Source organism: Harpia harpyja, chromosome 12 (assembly GCF_026419915.1).
Source record: "Harpia harpyja isolate bHarHar1 chromosome 12, bHarHar1 primary haplotype, whole genome shotgun sequence".
Taxonomy (NCBI): domain Eukaryota; kingdom Metazoa; phylum Chordata; class Aves; order Accipitriformes; family Accipitridae; genus Harpia; species Harpia harpyja.
Window position 1 is genome coordinate 39,699,806 of NC_068951.1, and position 20,927 is coordinate 39,720,732.

The window sequence follows — 20,927 nt, forward strand, 5'->3', positions numbered from 1 at the left end:
TAACTCCTACACATGAATAAGACAACACATGCACATAATGGTAGTTAAACATAGTTTAATAGCTTGTATACAGACTTCGTAGAAGTTTGGGAATCACTCAGCTTGTTTCTTTTTTCCACCCACTCTGCTCATACCTGTAGAAGTGACTAGTTCTATGCTCCTAAATAGGAAAAGTCACCAAATTGAGCAAACCTCTGCTGTCCTAAGACTTTCACTAGTGCATTCTTCTCCATGTCTAAATGTGCCTGTTGAAAATTAGTATAAAGTAACAGAATAACCTGTGAATGTATGTGCACGCAGGCAAAAGACCTATGAGATTGAAGTATGAGGAGAAAAAGATCAGAAAGTAATTTCAACAATAATACCTAAGCAGCAGTGATGTAACTGCTGATGTTCTGATTCTGTATTATCACAGTGGTAGTGTAGGAACAGGGAGAGGTATGGATACCCCTTACCATGCTGAAATGACCAAGGTGCTACTGATAGCTGTTGTATCTGGAGGTTTTTGTTTGGTTTTTTTTCACCCACTCCCCCCCCCCCCCAACACAAATTAGTCAGGCTCTCTTGCTCCAAAAAGCACTTAGTATCGTAAGAGGAGTTAAGAGGTAAGCCCACAGAGCAGGTATGTTTGTTCTACATACCTGCACAGGGCCATCTTAACCTCTAGTCATCTTGTTAAGCACAAAGTCCACACATCACACTATGAAAACCCTATGCTAGAGAGGAGCTTATGTTTTAACTATTGTTAAACAGGAAGAACAGAGCAATGAGAACAAAAGTTGAGGATACACTGAACGTGATTGTTTAAGAATCTGCATGCTATGAAAATTCTGATGTTTCTCAATAATTAGATAAGCCTGTATTATCAAAGTTGGTATTTTTCTGAGCGTTGCTGCTCTGGAGCATTGCAGGTTATACTGTGATATTCTAAAGCGAGTACTCTCAGTACTGACACTGAGGATAGAATTTCTTGCCAGAAAGACTGCTACAGGATTCAGATCAAGGTGTATTTTTTCCATACATCCATCTTTCCCTTGTCCTGTATATGAAGTTCAGGCTAATTTCATTGCCCAAACTGCATCTTAATTTACTTGTATGAATGACATTTGTTAATCTGCTGTGGTAACAGGGACCAAAATCTACCAAGTCAGTCCCAGCTCTACCAACAGCTGTATTTTATTTTTAGTAGATGTGGTAAGATGGCAACAATATCATACACAAAACGTAACAGGATAAATGGCATCTACTTTCAAAAATGCTAGCATATGTGTTTGAAATATTTGTACTCTGTCTGAACCCTTGTTTAACAGCAAGATGCTCAGCCCATAAGAGCACCCTGCATTATTGACAATATCCATAAAAATAGCTCTTGTGTTAGTTTACTTTGATATTCCATTGTAAGACAGGTCTGCAGAGTAATTCCTACTGAATTTTGTATAAACAGCTTCCTGCAAACTAAAATAATTATTTGTGCAAAAACTTGTATTGCTTAAAGAGGCTTACACCAGAGACATTTATTGCTTTCCTTTCTCTGAAAACCAAACCTTGAAATTCTTAAGGTGTATCTTGTGTTCTTTGGAGTGAGAGAATTTACACAGGCTAGAATTTTTTGCCATGTTCTTCTGACTAAGTTATTCTAGTAGCTAAAGCAAGCATAATCCTGCTCTGTAAACCATTGTTTCAGCTCCCAGAACTTGCAGTGCCTTCCTGAAAGGCAGCATTTTTGCCCCAGTTTAAAGGGAAGGAAAATGACTGATCCAGCAGACTAGTGGTACAGTGCAGGTTCTCTAAGTCCTACTGTGTGCTCTAGCCACCATACCACCTTCTGTAAAACTAAACAATCTAGTAAAAATAAGTTAAGATACAAATTCTGACAAAGAAATTCACTGAATATCTACTTTAGCATAAAATATACATCTTCAAAGCACTCTGTAAAAAAACAACAAAACCCCCAAACACATCCCCCAACACCTCAAAACAAGTAGAAAAAAATTAACCTAAGAGTCATTATACTAGATTGTATTTAAAGTTTTTGTTTAATTTAGTTTGAGCAGACCCAAGATATCTTCTATAAGAAAAATCAGGTGTGTTTACTGCCAAGAAGAAAATGTAGTGATCCTTGCTGTGTTAGTATGCTGCGCCAAGGGCTACTGCGCATCCTTCTGACAGGGTGCTTTGACGGTGGTTATGTTAGACTGCTTCCCTCCTTCTTTTGTTGCTACCCCTTGCAGTTATAAACAGGAGACACAAGGTGAGGGAAAATTACAAAACAAGTTTATTAAAGTCTAACATAAAACACTTCAGGCTAAATATGTACAACTCCCTCCCTTCCCAGGGGATTATAAAATTGAGAGTTGAGGTATATACAAATAACAGAGGAAAAATTGTATATACATGAAAGATACTTTAAAAATAATTTAACCAAAAAATCAGTTATTAGTTCTTATCTGAACTTAATTCTGCAAGGCTTAGCAATAGCCTCCCCAAGATCACAGCCCTGAAACCCTTACCATGGGCCTTGTCCATACTTTTTTTGGAACGCATGATTTCAGAAAAGTTGTCGTGCTTTGTGCCCACATATAGGCAAAAATTTGGAAGTTAGTGTCATATAAGGAGCTATTCTCACGTAAGAATTTCTGAACAGCCAGTTCAGAGATACAGCTAACCTATTCAGGCAAAACTTCCACTGACTTCAGTGCCAACGGTGTGACAAATCATGTCATTTTCTCTACATTACTGTTAATGGAATCATTAAAATTCCCTCCTTCCTTTTGCAGGTAGGTCTCAAGAAGATGTCTGCCTAAAAAGATTCCATGCTTTCCCATATTAATCCCTTACAGAAATTATCAATACTGTTATAAACCTTGTACCTCCAAAATGAACTCAGAATCCTTAAGCTGAGGAATTAGATGTGCAGCTGACTTCCATGCATCTATTGGCAAAAGGTACAGTACAGACCTGCTTCTTCAGGTCCTACAGCACCCAGCCTGAACACACCTACAAACATTTTTTTTTTATATATATATATTTTTAAAATCTATATTCTAGTAAATGAATACAGTTCATAGAGATCATACCTCAGCAGCTGAGATATCTTCATGAAAGATGAGGATAAAAATCAAGACTCTCAGATGGGGACTCAAGAGCGCAGGTCACTAAATTATTGCTCCAAGACAAAACTACAAGCCTGTGTATTCTATTAAGAAAGGTTAAAATTGTTGTCTTGTAAAAAATAATGATTATCTTCTTGTCTATAAAGAAAACTAAATGACTAATAAAGCAAGTGTTACTAAGTATCTAAACAAATCCTGTATAAATCTAAGCACTGTATTTTTTAAAAAAGTCTGAAATCTAAGAATACAGTAATAAGCTATAATTTTAGAAATATAAAACCAGTCCAAACAAACATTGTTATGGAATGCATTTTCTATGTAGGAATGTAATTTTTTAAATTTTTTTTTTCTCCAGAGCTAGTTCTCTCTTGTGGTCATTTATCTTGGATATGTTAATCTTCAGATACTTTTCCTTAGATAACAGCAGCATATCATCAGTTCATCTTCCAAAGCTGTTTAAATATGAAACTTATCAGTTGTAAGGTATTGTTCTTTTTCAGTATCCATGACTAAGCCTATGTCTATCCCAAGACTTCTGCTCTATTTTCAGAGAGAGAAAGTAAAGAGGAGCCTTAGGACAAGCTACACAGTGTTCGCTTTTTTTACAGAGTCAAGATCCTGGTCTTTGTGGTTCTTCAGTCTTAAATGGCAAGGCTAAGGAATCCTTCAGGCGCTACATCAACAACAGAAGCTAAAAAAGAAAAGGGGGGAGGAAAAGGGGAAATGCCAAACAAACAAACAAAAAAAATCAGAGAAGTTAATCCATTGTCCTTTGCCAGCATTATGAAGGACATCAGCTGTTTATAAATGTGGTAGTACAGGTAAGCAAAGAAAATGAAGGTCAGCCAGATATGGCAGTAATTAGCTCCAGTGGACAGAGTTAGAGATGCCTGCATTAAGAATGTTCCTGGTGAACACGGTTGTAGTCCTTGCTGTCCACAGTAGACTTTATCTGCAAATCCGCCATATATTAAAGCATAAAATATGATCAAGAAGCAGAGTTTTAAACATGCCACATACTAAGATGATCAACACAAAGAAGCAAAAAGTCTATTACTTTACAATTACAAACAAGTAGGAAGAGAAATTAAAACAAAAAAATCTGTAGTCACACTCAGGAGTCAAGGGATCATTTGCAGAATATTTAAATGAAATCCTCCAAGAAATTTTTCATAAGTCTGTTTAATTAAGGTGCAGATTAATTATTACTCCATGTAGAACAGAATCAGTTAAGAGGTATCGCCTATGCTCTTCTATTTATCAGTGTCTGGACACAAGGCATCAGTGGAAATAAAATGCTAGCACCAAGTAAATAACCAACAAATAATATCTTTAAATGCGTTGTTGGTACAGTATTACAACTGTTTCCTTACTATTTGATGATTAATTAAATAATGCTTACATTATGTTAATGGCACAAACTGGCAAAATGGAGTATAAAAGTACTCCTATTGACAACTAATCTTTAACTAATGACCCTACCAAGACACTAAAAATGTTGCTTTTTAAAAATGTACATTGCTAGTAATAAAACCTACCTTTACCTAGGTCTTACTAGATACCAGTTTTGTGCAGTTACTGTGGACAAGTGACATGAGAGGTAAAGCAATACATAAATACTTTAATTAAAACAAATCAGTCGTACTCTAACAAAACCTTCCCTGTAAGAATATCAATCTGCTCTGTTGTATTCTTCCTTAATGTCCCCTCACATAGCGCTCACTTACTGTTTTCACAGTGAAAGGCAGAATTTACTTCCTCTTTTGTACCTACTGTCTAGCACAAGAAGAAGCACTACTGTAAAAGGATTACAAAGCTATGATTTGTGCCTCACAATTAAGTCAATGCATCTTTTCATCTCATCTACAACATGTGTGTTCCAGCTCTCCTTTTGAGCAAATGTTGCTGTTTGTGCCAAAACCAGGGCATTTTAGGGATGTGAAAAATAAATCTGGGGCAAGATACAACAATGCTGGATTCACTTCAAACAAACAAACAAACAACAAAAAAAGAAAAAGTGATTTGTTGGAAAGAATATCCAGTAGTATCTATGCCATTAGAACCCTCTGACTTACCACTCTACAGAAAAAAATTAACCCTCCTTTACTTGCCTTGCCCAGAAAATATACACAAAACTTTCTTTCCCTCTGGTCAGAATTAAACTGAAGACGGCTACTTCTGGCAGACAGCAGTAATTCTTTGCAAGCACCTCACCAGAGCACTGGCCTACCTTCCATCATGTACCATTGTATCACCCTGGAATGCAGGAGTACAAGCTTGTTAGTACATTCAAATTACGTTTTTCCCCTTACACATCTGGGTTAATATTAAACTATGAAATATGGCTTAAAATGTCTGCTCTCAAATGACAATGTGACACATCAGATTGGAAGGAGCACGGGAGGAGATCTCCAAAATACATTAACATATTTAACAAAGAATTCTTAAGGCAGGTGTTGCTGGAGAGGAATGGTCTCCTGGAAATCAGTGTTAATTGCAGATAGAAATTTGATTGTAGATTAGCACAATTCAACAAAAACCAAAAGACAGCACTGCACAATGGAAATGCCTTACAAGTGTCTTTACACAGCGGAAAAAAAAGAAGTCCAATTCAAAAAGTGTGACTGCTTGCTTGCTTATGTTCATCTTACCAAACGTATGCAAGTTCACTACCAAATTACCTTGATGGCTGTGTACTGCACTGTCAGTATAACTGCTGCAAGAAAATAAACTGAGGTTCTGAATATCCAGTCACAGCAGATCTTAGTAATGTTTCTGATGAAGGAGACTGACTACCCGTCACGGGAAGCAGCATCTGATGGTCTTCAGTCCCAATGGGAAGAGGAAGTGCTAAAGACATCTCAGAGGGTTTCACATCTATAGACTCCGATAAAGGACTTTTCTGACTCTGAATGGATTCTTGTTCATTGAAAGAATTATCAAGTGCATTAGAATCAGGGGGAGTTTCAGATCCTGGGGGGAAAAAAAGAAAGAAACATTCAAAGCTCCTGCGCAAATTCTTCAAATTCCCTTTCAAATGACTGTCAGAACAAACACTTGGTGTGTCAAAGACTGCCTGGGCAGCTGGGCTGTCAGTGGCTTCAATGTGCCGCGAAGCCAAAATGAGCTGTAATACAACATAAGCACTGAGAATCACATCCTCTGCTGCTTGTAGCATGACAACTAGACAGATGATGCATTCCAACTTGATCTCTACTTGGCATGGTACAGAAGATAACAAATCCTTAACGTGACAGTGAACAAAGGAACTCTGGAAAAAATGTAATTATGAAGGTTTCCTTGAGATTTTCCACCCCTGAAAATCTAAGAACCACAGCCACATCCAAGCATCCTCTTTTATCTGAGATAGCAATGTACAATATATCACTTATCCATAAAGTTCTTCAGAAGAAAACGTTTGTTAACTCCATACCAGCCAGACCCATTACGGTTTTTACCCAGTCACTTGAGAAATGATTTGCTATTCTTAACTGAAATCACTGTTAACAGATTCCTCACCGCCTTCCTGTTTGAATGCAGTCTGCCACTGCTCTTGGACGGCTTTCTGATTAAGCCACATCAGATATTTGACCCTTCCTCTATCAAAGCGTGCTCTGACGCCTGTTATTTCAGTGGTGAAGCACTCCTGTCTGCCTTCTGCCTCTCCACGAGAGCGGACCTGCCTTGGCAGCTCTTTCTCCCAGCTCACACTCTCTCCACACTCGCTGCTGCTCTCGCCTCACCCTTGCTTCCACTGGCTTTCTGCTGCACTGGGGCCTTCCTAAACGGGGCTTCTCAGGCTTCTGACATTCAAAGGTGCCTCTGCATATGACTCATGTTTTCTCATCCTCTCCCTCCCAATCCAGATGTACACAGACACCTATTATTCCTTTTTCCGTATGACAGAGGCAAGGGAATTATGGTTAATACACTTAAGGATGGACAGGTAATGAGGTGCATGGAGCCTGTGTTGAAAGAGGCTGGCTATCTGAACATCTCTCTGCTTTGTACCATAGGCAAGTAATATATGTCAAATTTCTTCCTAATCAAAATCTGGTATCTAGAATAGGAACTGAATGTATTTGAAAAGTCTTTTTTAAGCAGTATTCGCAGCTGGGAACATTTTGCCAGCTGTCTGATCTCGTGTGTTTGCTAATCCAGCTCAGAATTGGATTAACATTGACTGCATATATAAAAAAACCCTTTCACTGTCACATTAAAAATACTTGTGCCTTCAAGATGCAAAGTAATTCTTGTAACCAGTATGCCTTGTTCACCTCAGTTACTACCCCCGTACAGACATACTCCTTCAGCATACTCAGAAGAGGTAAAACATCTCCTACAACTCAGACTATGCCTTCATGGGGGAAGCTCTCATGAGTTACTAGGACAAGAAAGTAAATATTCACGTACAGAAATTCTTGTCAGCAGCAATCCACTTCTATGTTGCTCAACATGTGTTTGCTATAGCAATGCAAATGCTTGAAAATTTGTCTTGAATCTACTTTAAAGTGTGTACTTTATGCTTTAAAAGGTTTGGGTACCTCTAAAGCGGATGTTTTTGGCTCTAAAGAGAGCTACTATCCAAAAATCTTTTATTTTCTAATTTTAGGCATGAATGAGCAAGAAAAATGTTATTCAGCATTGAAGACAAAACAGTTGATGTAGTTTCTTAACCTTTCTTTGCACAAGGAACTCACCTGTGTGAACTTTCGTTTTGTGCTTCTTAAGATTTTTTATATCTGTGTAAGAATTTCCACACATTTCACAGATAAATGGTCTTTCACCTGAAAAAAATTTGTTTGGCAGTTAGAACCATCTTGAAATTCAAAGAAAACACAGTTAGAGATGTAGGATAATGGATTTCAATGTTGTATTTTAAAATACAACTTTGTTACTCTGTTATTTTGTCTGTGTCTGTATTCAGAATAAAATCCTTTCCAGAATAATCGATTAAAACAAAGCAAAAACCCCCAAACGTTAGAAGTAAAGCCATGATCATACATCAACACCTACGCCGTTACACAGATACTAATCTGAAAAAGGCAACTAAAAATTCACAAATATTTTCTTTAAATTGTATTAACACAGAGATACATAAATTAAGAAACTCTGCTACTTTCAAGTACAGCACAATACGGTTTGTTTTAAAGGCAAAAGGGTAAAGGTAGAATATTATTTATAGTGCAGGAAGCAGCCTGTCTGGAAACTGACCTGTATGGGACCGAAAATGTTTATTGAGCTCTCCAGAGGAAATAAAACTCTTTTCACAAATGCCACAGATATATGGCTTCTCTCCTAAAGGAAACACAAGGAGTTTGTTATTTCAATATATAAACCAGAATACACATAAAGAACAAATCAAAATGAAACAGAGGTGATGTCCAGTGGGAGAAAGAGCTTCCTAAACTGGAGTCAAAGGGAAAAAACATGAGAAAGGAGCTGGACGACTACTTCAGAGGTAACTAACTCCCAATCTACAGATTTCCGGGTCATTACCTATCTCCAACCCCTCTGCAGGCAGCCAGTCCTCCCTTGCCAGGCCTGTTCCAGTACCGCAGTGCTCTGCCCCGCCTTACCTGTATGTTTTCGGGAATGGGTGATGAGAGAACTGGAGACGGCAAAGGCTTTTCCACAACTGTCACACACGTAAGGTTTCTCTCCTGTGTGGCGACGCACATGGTAGGTGAGCGTGCTGGCCTGAGCAAACCGCTGACCGCACCGATCACACACGTAGGGCTTCTCTCCGCTGTGCTTCCTGTGAACAGACACAGACATCAGCGATCTCCTGGCAGAAAGGGAAGCAACACACACGGTTAAGTAACTTTCCTCAATTAGAACTGTATCCCCAAAGTTCCTTGTGCTAATGTTCTGTGAACTAAAAAAAAAAAAAAAAAACAAAACACCAAAACAAAACACCTGTGTTTGGTTTCGAGTTAGCAGTTTCTCAACAGAGTGAAATTCACTGTCTGTTGACTCTGGGAATCAGCACATCCGTGATTTCAGTGGCAGCTGAACTGAACTACAGGCCCTGCACGTGTAACGTGCACCATGAGAACTTGCCATGTTTTGCGTTACAGTGTACTGAAAGATAAAATCATGATTCCTAACAAGAGAATGTAATTCCTGCTCCTGCCAAAAATTAAAAGCCCCATGCAGATAGCAGTGAACAGTGAGAACTGTTCTGTTTCACTTCCCAGCAAGGAACTCTCTCCTCTTTGGTACTACAAGCAGTTTAAAACAAAACCCACACCATTGCCCTAAGGACACCAGCGCGTAGGCTGTAACATTCATAAATCACAAATCGCTTCCCTCATGAGCAAGTCCACAGATGTAATTACTCTGTTACGCAGCGTGAGAGAAGACCCACCAGAAAAGGAGTAGAAATGACCAAATTTTGTGAATGTGTAACTCTTGCTCACACTGGAGTAAATTATTCTGTTTTAATAAACACATGGATAAGCATTTGCAGGATGTCACTTTTGCCTACCTGGCATGAATCTTCAGATTGCTTGAAGTTGCAAACTGCAGGTTGCAGACATCACATTTGTATGGTTTCTCTTCTCCGTGATGCATCCGACTGTGGAACACTAACTGGCACTTCTGAGCAAAGCCTTTGTCGCATAGCTCACATTTGTATGGCTTCTCCCCTAGTGAAAAATAAAACCCTTGTGCTCTCTGCATCTACTTAAGAAAGGTTTCCAATCCATTACCTGACCAAAGCTCAGGTGTCCGCTCTAATACTTCTTACAGATAACATCTTGGAACATCCCGTAATCAGTCCGCTGAAGTGGAACATGCCAGGAATACAGCAGTTAACAGACTATTTTATAACACATTACCTTTTGGGAAACAAAGGTAATAATATTTTTAACAGTGCCATTCTCCCCATACTACTTTAAGAATGCTACTACATTTTCAGACTTTTTGCTGGTTATGTCTATTCATGATTCTGAACATTTAAGATGAACAACCAGTAAATCATCTGCTTTTTCTTGCCTGTCAAACAGCAACAGGTCTTCAACGTACAGTCTAGTGCTCACTAATTTCTCATTAGCATCTGCTGTAGAATGCTACAGGTACTTCTCTGACTATTCATGTTCTCTTAGTGGTCAGTTGTGGTCATGTAATAGATGGTGCAGCTCCGCAGTCTTAGGTGACAGTATAAAAGAGCCTGTCTGCATTTCCATGGCAGTGCACCACCAGACCAAGAACTCAACAATTCTTAAGTATATTGTGTACAAAAAAACTTCAAAAATAAAAGCATTAGACATCTAACCTGCATCTAGCAACCAACACCATGAAATTCCCTACCTGCTCATGCAAAAATTCCCAGTACAACACCCTCAAAAGTAGAAAGCGCAGCCGACGTTCCTACCAGCAAACTGTCCCTGAATACTGCTCACAAGCTCCATCTCGCATATGAATCTTTGGTTAGTCACTGGCTGACAATATTGGAAATTCTCCCCCTCGGTTACAGAAAGAGCAAGGTGTTCTCCTGCAGCTGCACCTCAACATCTCCTACTTCACAGCTTCCTGGAAAGAGCTCCACTGCTGGCCTCTGCTCAGAGATTTCCAAAGGGGAAAAAGAGCAAAAGTAAACAACTTTTTATCCAATTGACTCTTACTTCAGCATTCTGAATGCCAGCCACAAAAGGAAGAAAACTACATAAACCAGGCCCCTCTGCTGCTCACTGCGCTAAGTACAGCAGCAAAGGCAACAGCAGAAGAACAGCTATGCCAGATCAGCCTGAAGAATGAACTAACCCGGCACCAAGTCTTCCATCTCTAGGGAAGAACGTATGAAAAGACAAGCACGGTACTTCTCCCATCTGTCTTCCCAGGCCCCAACAATTTGCTGTTCATAATCTTTTTAAGTCAGACATGTTGTCTTAACGTTTAAGTGTTCATAATTGATTTCTCTTTGATGTTTTGTTCAGTAGCTCTTGACACAACACAAACTTCTGGTAACGTTATCAAATGCAGAGATCGTAAGACCATCACGCATTTCAACTGCACATTTTGCTAAATAAAATCCCAAATGCTGTAGTAATTCAGCCACCTCCCCTGCCTTTTTTGAAGGCCCTATGGGAGAAGTTACCTACTTGTCGCAAGATCGCACTTTTTCCCACTTTTGTTATCAAACATGTATTAGGATTTGAAGTTTCAAAAAAAGCAACAGAAATTCTGCTATCAAGTACAGCGAGTTTTTTGTCCTCTACTGGCAATAGTTTTTGGCACTCTATCACTCTGCAGAGTTAAAGGGTAGCTAGCTCTTCTGAGTCTTTCCAGAAATCAAGATGCTCAGACTAATAAAGTCCTCTCTAGCTATTTAAGGTAGAAACTATGATTTTGTACTGAAAAATGCTGAAACGTTTCATGCTACCAGGATACAGGTACTATCCCCGTACGCGTACCAGCAGCAGACAATTTCTAGAGGAAGAAGTCAGAATGCAAAGATCGTTTTAGTCCTGCATTCACAGGCTGCGATTCCAGGTCTCCACAGTCCATGAAGACAAGGCCAGCGGCTTACCTGTGTGAGTTCTTACATGTGTTTTCAACTGATTGCACTGGGTGAATGCCTTCCCACAAAGCTGACACACGTACGGTTTCACTCCTTTGTGTATTCTCATGTGTCGACGGAGGCTGCTGGCTTCTGAGAAGACTTTCCCGCAGGTGTTGCACACCGGCTTAGCTTTGCAGTACTTCTGGTCAAGTTCTTCTCCCGAACTCTCCAGCTGGTAAGCGTTCTTTTCACTGGCTATGTTAGACATACAGTGCTCCTTCAGTGCACAGCTTTGCTGAGGCTTTCCCCGTTTCTGTTTTGCTGCCATCGTCTGAACTAGGATATCCTGCGCTGCCAATGTTTCGCTTTCCACCACAGATGCCAGCTGTAGTTCCGAGTTATCACTGCCTTGGGCAGCCTGTTCCGTGATCTGGGTGGCCAGCTTATTTGCATCTAAAAACATTTCAATGGATGTGTTCTCGGTCACATCATTCTGATATTGTACAGATTTATTCTGTATGCTTTTGGGGGAGCTGAAATTCTTCTTTCGCTTTTTGGTTTGAGGAGATTTCTTTTCTAAAGCTGCTTTCTTTGCCTGTGGCTGAACCAACTCTGCAGAAGCAGCGTCTGCCTTCTCCCGATTATTGTAATCTCGGAGGGTCAGAAGGCAAGTCTGCTGATTCATTTCAACGTTTCCAGTGATACTAGATGTCTCTGTAGAAGAGGGATTAGCAATAAACGCAAAGTCTTCCATCTTGATTTTGCACTTAGTGACCACTTCTTCTACTTTGAGATAGTCAGCAGCCTGGTGAATTTCTTTAACATTCCAGCTGCAAGAAAACAAGACTTGGGTGACGATATTCTGCACAAAGCAAACATTTGTTCTGTACCAACCGTATCAAATACAGACAGCGCAGCTACAGAAAAGTGACACTGTCAGAAAATGTAACTTTGCGAACACGTACAGCAAGATCTAATCTCTTAGTGCTGTAGTGCCCCAAGACACCACCAGTCTGACAACTACTCCCGAACCGATGGCCCATGTCTAATGGGGTCTGTGGATCCACAGAACTGAGAATTTTATTTTCAGTTACACGCCTTTTGTAGAATTTTAAGGTAAAAGTCCAATTGTAGGGTGGTGAGGCTAGACATGGGGTTGTTGGTCCAAAACGCTCAGAAATCACAGTACTGGAGAATAAAATGCATAGATTACCATTCTATAATCCTTCTGGCAAAAGCCTTAAGTAATTCACAAGTGGCGCATTCACCTCAGCACTTCTGTGAGGCAGGTATTAATCTTGTTTTATAAAACGATTTGCAAACAGTCTTAATTCTGTATCAGCTGCGCACAGACAACATTAACACCACGGAAGTCCTCATTTAAACTACTACACTCTATTTTGCAGTTCCTGCAATGCAGGCCTCGATGGTGTAGAAAAAATTGAGCTGGAAAAGGTAGCAACATGTACCATCAATGCATTTATGGATTTACAGCACTATCAAGAGAGATTAATGGTAAACAACATCATTCTAACGATCTATTACACAGTAAATGTAGTTAAACAAGCAACTAGCCACAATTACTCTCTGTAGATGAATACAACTGTTTTAGTATCTTGTATTATACTAGCACCGAGTTCAAAGTACACCCTCCTGGTGTCACTCGCACACGGAAGACAACAGAATTTGCAGACAGTTGCAGCAATCACCTAAAGGGATACAGTACAAGATGACAGCTGCACATGGGCAGACCTGCAGGTGTCATCTTTAGTCAAATAGTTCTCCCTGGGCGAGAACGGTACTTTCACCTTCCTCTTCCTTCAGAGATCTCAACTGCTCAGAATGGATCCAGAAACTCTCCTGCTGCTGTCCCAGACAGACATCAAGAACGCTGCACACTTCTGCTTACACGTAATTTGCAAAGCATCAATCACTAACTTCACCACATAGCTGCGTACGCTGCTCTATCACTGTTAATGTTTGTAGGTAATTTAAAAAAACCAAACAAACCACCACCTTGCATCTGTGTACTTAAATTATCGAGTACGAGTTTTCAGACTTCAGCAGAAACAAAAGTTTTTTTAAACCTGCATTTGACACCAGTCATTGAGAAAGGAGTAAAAATCCTGGACTACATACTTCTAAGCAGTCACACTTCCCTCATGAGGGATAATCTCTTTCTTTCGCTGAGAGAAAAGCACTGCAAAGAATCCTCATTGTATGTGAGGCAACACAACGGCCACAAAATCAATGCACTAAGGGGGGGAAATGCTTTTTTCTCTGACTCCTTTTGGGCACTGTAATTTAAGATTTTAAGTAACAGATCATGCAGATTCTAACAGACGCGATTTTTTAAAAATTGTGCCTATCTTCATCCATTCCTCAGACTTTAGTCTCTATGTCATACACAGTTTCTGTGTGTTCTCTGCAAAAATGGACTCCCATAATCCAACTTCAGAAAGAATACACTTATCCTTCCCTCTGCTGGTAATCACGCAAGATCTTTAATCCCTCCCTATCCAGACAGAAAGGCTGGGAGACTAAAACTATCAGTCAGCGAAATATCAGACAACACACCTCTGTTTTGGCACTCGCATGTCACGTGGTATTTTAAAACATACAAACAGATGATCTTCAACTTGTTAATATGCATCATATCCACTACTATTTGTTCCTCCAGAACTTATTACAAAGAACAAAAAATCCGGTACTGTCCTAACACAAACTTTATTTCCCTAGTCTCTTTCCCCCTTTAATAGCGTATGTTACCTGTCAAGGTTTAAGTTTCCTGTATAAATAAATTCCAGGAGTTTTTGGAATCCATCAGCTTTCACTTGAGTCTGATCCAAAACAACATTATTGTCGGACGCATCTCTGTAAAATGCACCGAAGTACTCGCTGAAAGAGGCAAGCACATTTCTGTGTGCTTTGAACTGGAATTCCCCAATAACAACAGTGCAGTCACAAAGAAAGCCGGCTTCTCGCTGCTTGTTCAGTCTCTCTAAAAGGTGCTCACAGTGATGGGAATACTGCATTTTGATAACGAGCTGCAGCCTCTCTGTTCTGACCTGGGAAACCAAAAAAAAAAATTCATTGACATGCAAGATTTAACTTTGTTTTACCCTTAACACAGCAAGTTAATGATTACAAACGAGTCAGTTTTCGAATCCGCTCACGATCACGGTGGGGCGGTTTGTGTGGCAGCGCTTTCGGACGAGGTACAGCGAGATGGGCGGATCCTTCCTAACTTGGGGAGCTGCTAATTTTAGAGCCAGAACCAGGGGGAGAGGGCAGCGCCCTGTATGCTCCCCCACCCAGATCAGAGGATTACCCTGACTAAGCTGACGAGCTGGCATCTCAAAACTGGGCTCCGAGGAGCACTCAGCAGAAGCGAACCACCCGAGGATCGCACCGAACCGCGCTCGGACGGCGGGGGCAGCCGCTTCCTGGGACACAGCCCCGCTCCCCGCCGCAGGGACCGGGGACGGGCAGACCCCGGAGCGGTCACCGGGGCCCTGGGGGGTGGAAGGGCCGCCTCGGCGCCAAGGGAGCAAACGGGGTGCCGGCGAGCCACGACCCGACCCCCGTCCCCGCCTTCACCCTTGGCCCGGCCTCGCTGCTGGACGGGCCGGAGCCCGCAGCGGCCCTCGCCCCGGCCGGGCCACGCCACGCACTCCCATGTCCCCCGCGTCCGGGCACGGCTAACCGGGCGCCGTCCGTACCCCCGGGGACCGCCGCCGGGCCGGCAGGAGTAAGGGGCGGCGGAGCCCACGCACCTGCGGAAGGGAAGGGAAAGTGGGGGGGGGCCTTCGCCTCAGGCCGCCATGTTCTGATGACGCCGAGCGCGCCGCTTCCGGGATGTGACTTCCGGTGTCCCGCTCCCGAGGCCCGCTGCGGGGGGTGGGGGGGGCTGAGCGGCACCGGTGGCACCGGCGACAAAGCGGGAAACGGGAGCGGGGCCGCGACCGTCCCGCCGAGGGGAGCGGGCAGGGCTAAGGCTGCGAGCGGCTTCCCGGGAGGGTCGGGGAGGCGAGGACTACAACTCCCATGATGCAACGCGGCGTGGCGCGGCCCGCCGTCAGCGTGGCGAGGCGCTGTGCATGCCGGGAGATGTAGTCGCGCCCGGGGCGGCGGAGCGCTGCCGGCCGGTCCCCGAGTCCGGAGTCCGCGGCGGCGGGGAGACGGTGGGTGCGCTGCCTTACCCGCGGGTCAGCTCCCGTGGTGTAGATCCTCGGCCTGCATCCCTGGATTGGTAAATCAAATGGGCTTAATGTCGTTGTTACTGTTGATGCAGCAGCGCCGAGGCGTCTCGCCGTGCTTGTGCTTCCAACTAAAAAAAAAAAAAAAAAAGGCAGGTAAAGGTGTTTTTAAAGGTTTAGCGATGCCCTGCTGCCCGTTTGCAGCCCGGCAGGGATCGGTTGTGGTTACTTTCGGGAGCGGAACAACACGTGAGGAAGAAAAAAGGCAACCGCGGCTGGTGTTTCCGCCCGGTTTCGAACCGGGGACCTTTCGCGTGTTAGGCGAACGTGATAACCACTACACTACGGAAACGCCGCCTGCCGGGTTTTCCCAGCGGCGCCACTAATGGCGTCCCGTCCCGCCTGGACCCCGGCGACGACCCTTCTTGTCTCAGTCCTGTGTCCCACGGGTGCCCAAAAACCGGGCTCACCCACGGGCCTGCATCCCCACCGAAGCACGGCCCGGCCGTGCTGGCAGCGCCACACCGTCCCAGGGATGTCACTGCTGCCCTTCCGCCACGCGTGCCGGGAATAACAGCGTTGGCGTGAACGAGAAACTTCAAGATCGTGGTCTTCCCTCGAATACTCTAATCGATTTTCAACGTATCTGTAAATAAAAAGCCAAACCCTCAGTTAGCGTTGCACACCGAAGCGTCATTCTGAACCAGCATGGCTTACAATGCCAAATCTACCTCCTGCTGTGGAAGGACTACTTTGTTGGGAAGGAAGCACGGACAAGGAGAAAGACACCAACAAAAGGAGCTGAAAAGCCCAGGGAAATGAGAGGAGCAGAGCACGACAGAGGTGTTTGCCCGCTGGTGCCAGCTGGTGCCAGCAAATACAGGCGGGCTGACCAGGACAAGTCGGGCAGGGCTGCCAATGGGAGATGTAAAGCACTGCAGTTCCTGCAGGAAAAAAGCAGGGCAGTTTCAGCCCGTGTTTTTCAGAAATCGGAATGAGACAGCCCCAGCCAAAGAGGAGGAAGGGAGTTGTTTGGCACTGCTAGCCTTGCAGGGCAGGACCATAATAAAGCGGCTGGCGAGAGCAGGCAGGCAAGCTGGGAGCCGAACAGAGAGTGCGTTACATCAGGCAGCGTCTCCTCTGCAGGCCTCTCGCTACAGCTGGAGCTTGGAAAATGGTGAAGTGACTAATCCGCCTGGATTTTCTAGTGCACCAGGCACTGAAATACCTGATCCTGGAAGGAGCTGTAAAAGGGAACTTAGCTTTGCCATCCTTTGCAAAGGGAAATGCAAGCCAAATCCCAGCCGGTGGGAGGAGGAGTAAGAAAAGCCAAGAGCAATGAAATAGGAAAGGCTCCAGAAGACAGCAGTGACAGGGAAGGGAAAGGGGAAACAGAAGAACGTTGGCAGCAAGCAGCGACAATATTCTGTTGAGTTTGGCAGTGGCAGCTGCAAGATTTCTTAACACTACTGCTGTCATCATGCAGAGGTTTGTAACAGCTGCAAGGATGTGTGTATAAGAGGTGCCACAAAAGAGCATTTGGGAAAAACAAGCATCCTTACTAGCTCTTCTCATGCTTGCAATATCTCTCAGGTCCACGTGGAAAAACACTTGTGGGAATGCACTTGTGTTCTTACTGGCACACCACGATCACAAGATCTGTTTTGCGCAACTGTAGCACCCACTGTGAAAAGGTTGATGTTGCAGCCACACCTCTGCCCAATCGCGTATTGCCCCAATATTCATAGCACTCATTTTGTTCCTGCAAGGTCTTCAGCAGTCCCCGAGGATTAAATTTTAATCATTGTAAATAAACTAATAAAACACAAAATACAAATTAACTAATGAATATGTATTATTATTGATATAATAATATTTTCAGTCATAGCTTGACAACCACATTTAAAGAAGTGTCGTGGTTTAACCCCAGCCGGCAAGTAAGCACCCCGCAGCTGCTCACTCACTCTCCGCCCCTCCCCACCCCCATGGGATGGGGGAGAGAATCAGGGAAAAAAGTAAAACTCGTGGGTTGAGATAAAGACAGTTTAACAGGACAGAAAGGAAGAAAATAATAATAATGATGATAATGATGATAATGATAATAATGATAACAACAATAAAAATAAAATGACAATAATAATAATAATAATAATAAAATAATTGGAATCTACAAATCAAGTGATGCACAGAGCAATTGGTCACCACTCCCCGACCGATGTCCAGTTAGTTCCTGAGCAGCGATCCCCCCCAGCCCCACTCCCCCCAGTTTATATACTAGATGTGATGTCACATGGTATGGAATACCCCTTTGGCCAGTTTGGGTCAGCTGCCCTGGCTGTGCCCCATCCCAGCTCCCTGTGCCCCTCCAGCCTTCTTGCTGGCTGGGCGTGAGAAGCTGAAAAATCCTTGACTTTAGACTAAACATTACTCAGCAACAACTGAAAACATCAGCGTGTTATCAGCATTCTTCTCATACTGAACCCAAAACATAACACTATATCAGCTACTAGAAAGAAAATTAGCTCTATCGCAGCCGAGACCAGGACAAGAAGGAAGGTCCTGTTTAGGTAACGTGTTATAACCTTCTCTGAGGAGCTGAATGGTCTCAGCTCTCACAGCTGCTGAAGTTGCCTGGCCTGTGAAAGGGCCAAGTATTTTTCCAGTATTTTTTCAAAACAACACACATAACTTAAATGTACATGAAGTGCTTTTTCCTAACGTCCTTTACCTGGGACATCCCCAAACAGACTACCTTCACCAAGGGGAGATGCTGGTATTGCCATGGAGACTGGGGTGGAAAAGTACTCATCCAGTGCCGCTGTATTTTGTCTGACTCCTGTAGGTACCCAAAAGAGCGCGGGATTGTCACGTCCTGGGGAGATAGGGAGGCTGTGGGGAAGAATGTCTATGACAATGACCTGAAGATGAAAAGTAGTGAGCAGACAGTGATTCTGACTGAGGCATGGCTGAACCCACTGGTTAACAGAGAAAAAACGGCAGAGCTCTTCCCCGAGCACGCTGAGGTACCAGCTCTGTGTGTCTGTCCAGGCTGTGCTCACACTCTGTGCTTCAGGTCTCAGCACAGGTTGTGTGATGGACTCCGGTTACGGTGTCACCCACAGCGTTCCAATCTTTGAAGGCTACTTCTTGCCCCATGGTATTCTCCAGCTTGACCTGGACAGCTGTGATCTTACAGGGCACCTAACATGGATTCTGAAAGAAAGCAGCACTTCACAAGTCACCACAGGTGAGGAGCTGCTTGTACATGTGCCTGAGCAGATGACTAAGAATCCTAGTGAGTTGGAAAAAACTTACCAACTTCCTGGTGGCCACAAAATTATGGTTCAGAATCAAAGGTTTCGTTGTCCTGAAACCCTCTTTCATCTTCCTAATGTTGGCACAGAGTCACCAGGGACTGACAAGCTGTGCTCCAATTCTATCATGAATGACTCATCATCAGGATGTTGGCATAAGGACTTACTTCCGCTCCAGTCCTTTCTGGTGGTTTCAGCCTCTTCCCTGGAATTAAGCTGAATGCTTAAACAAGGAGATCATCTGCATGGTCCCAGGTGGTGTTAAGGTGAAAGTCAGTCCTCCTCCTAATAGGAAGTTTTCAGTTTGGAGAGAAGGCTCCTCGCTTCCCTGAGCGCCTTCCAGCCGATGCAGATTACCGTGACAGAGTACAGGGGGGCTGAGCCTAACATGGTGCACAGAAAATGTTTCTAAAATACACGTGATTTTATAACAGATTTTACTTGACACTTCATGGAAAAGAACCTGAGATTACTGCTGCTTGGAAGCTAGCGTCTAGGAGGAAGTCTGTGTCTGTAGCTTGCCTTTTGAAAGTCCAATAAAAATCATAAAGTCTGGCAGAGTTACTTCCTTCTTAGTCCAGGAACACATCTTTCTGAATAGGTGTAAAATATGTTTTTAAAGAGGTTCTCTACCAGAACAATGCTGTACAGTATATGTACGACTAAAGTTAGAAAGACTGAGAGCTCTACGCCGTTGCTTCATACTCCGTTGTACCTGCAAAACTGCGCAGCCTTGAAACGCCTTGCTTTTCCGCAGAAGTCTCAGGGTCAAAAAGCAAACGCACAAAAAACCATGCTGAGGAACGTGAAGCAGCAGAGGCGAGACAGCCGGTGTCCGAGGCGAGCGCTCCAGGGAGTGGGTATCGCATGGGGAGAACATGCCTTGCGCAGAGAGACATCATGGAAGCGATAAATACCCTCTTCCAGGAGAGCACGGGGGGCTGGCGCAGCCCTGCTTCGGGGGAATGGCGTGGGGGGAGAAGTTTCTGGGCCTGGTCCCTCACCCTGGGGGGGTCCTCGACTGAGGCGGGCAGGGCCGGAACGCGGGCCCGGGCCCTAAATTCGGCCCCCAGGCCCCAAGTGCCGGCCTTAAGCCCCAGGCCCCGGTCCCCAAATCCGACCTCCAAGCCCCAGGCCCGGCCCCAGGCCCAGGCCCCACGTCCAGGCCCCGGCCCCAGGGAATGGGCGGGGAGGGGGGGGGGCGGAGAGGAGAGGGGAGGGCACGGCCAGGCGCGCGCCCGGGAGCACGTGGTGCGGCGGGGGGACGAATGGCCCGAGCGTTCCAAACTCCCGCCACTCTCTCCCTCCCTCCCCCTCTCCCCGCCGCAGCCAATGGTGGAGGAGGAGGGGGTACCCTTCCGACCAATGGAGGAGCGGCGGGCGTGGCGGCGGAGGCTTTTAAAAACCCCGCGGGGGCGCCCCCACGTCGCGTGGCGGGTGGGGAGGCCCTGGTGTGACTAACCCTAATGGCTGCTGCCTCGCTCCCCCGCGCCCGTCCGCTGTTTTACTCGCTGACTTTCAGCGGACGAGGGGAGTAGCCTGGGTGGGGGTAGGGGGTGGTGAGAGGGAGCGGGGGGGGGAAAGGGGCTCCGCCACCACAAAAAACGTCAGCGAGGGGTCTCCTCACCCCGGCCCGCCCTGGGGTCCCTGTGCCCCGTCCCCCGCCCCGCAGCCGGGGGCCCGCCGCGGAGGTTCCCGCCGCCGCTATCCCACCACCCTCTTCCCTTGAGGCCGCGGTCGGCCGGCTCCCGCCACTGCCGCCGCGAAGAGCTCGTCTCTGTCAGCCTCGGCGGCG

General features: G+C 44.5%; 2 protein-coding genes and 1 non-coding gene across 8 annotated transcripts; 1 reads left to right on the top strand and 2 right to left on the bottom strand.

The window, feature by feature from the left end:
* Nucleotides 1-40: 40 nt before the first annotated feature.
* On the bottom strand, nt 41-15,460 carry MYNN (myoneurin). Of its 6 annotated transcripts, none has more exons than XR_008237423.1 (9): nt 14,768-14,791; nt 14,389-14,687; nt 11,647-12,449; nt 9,604-9,763; nt 8,693-8,871; nt 8,328-8,411; nt 7,814-7,900; nt 2,871-6,086; nt 41-2,224 (listed from the first exon to the last, which is right to left on the bottom strand). XR_008237423.1 is itself a non-coding variant. In XM_052803229.1 (9 exons), exons 2-8 carry the CDS (start codon nt 14,652-14,654, stop codon nt 5,818-5,820), a joined length of 1,848 nt encoding a protein of 615 aa, XP_052659189.1. In that variant the 5' UTR covers nt 14,655-14,687; nt 14,768-14,791; the 3' UTR covers nt 2,253-3,804; nt 5,795-5,817. The 6 variants fall into 6 exon arrangements, 5 of the variants coding, with proteins under 5 accessions (XP_052659189.1, XP_052659188.1, XP_052659185.1 ...); XM_052803229.1 differs by lacking the exon at nt 41-2,224 and having other exon boundaries at nt 2,253-3,804; nt 5,795-6,086; XM_052803228.1 differs by lacking the exon at nt 41-2,224 and having other exon boundaries at nt 2,253-5,369; nt 5,795-6,086.
* A 637-nt stretch (nt 15,461-16,097) lies between these two features.
* TRNAV-AAC (transfer RNA valine (anticodon AAC)) lies at nt 16,098-16,170 on the bottom strand. The gene has a single exon. It is a non-coding gene; the product is annotated as a tRNA-Val (tRNA).
* Nucleotides 16,171-18,755: 2,585 nt separating this feature from the next.
* ACTRT3 (actin related protein T3) lies at nt 18,756-19,670 on the top strand. Its single transcript, XM_052803788.1, is given in 4 exon segments — nt 18,756-19,296; nt 19,299-19,345; nt 19,348-19,447; nt 19,450-19,670. Coding segments are annotated over 4 exon segments (627 nt in total). The 5' UTR covers nt 18,756-18,911; the 3' UTR covers nt 19,545-19,670.
* The last annotated feature ends 1,257 nt before the right edge of the window (nt 19,671-20,927 follow it).

What these genes read in the sequence shown, in the direction of transcription:
- MYNN (XM_052803225.1), bottom strand. Translation starts at nt 14,654, where the DNA reads ATGCAGTATTCCCATCACTGTGAGCACCTTTTAGAGAGACTGAACAAG. An exon ending in GGAAACTTAAACCTTGACAG is followed by an intron (nt 12,450 to 14,388) that starts GTAACATACGCT and finishes GTTTTCTTGCAG; the next exon opens with CTGGAATGTTAAAGAAATTC. An exon ending in ACATGTAAGAACTCACACAG is followed by an intron (nt 9,764 to 11,646) that starts GTAAGCCGCTGG and finishes ATTTTTCACTAG; the next exon opens with GGGAGAAGCCATACAAATGT.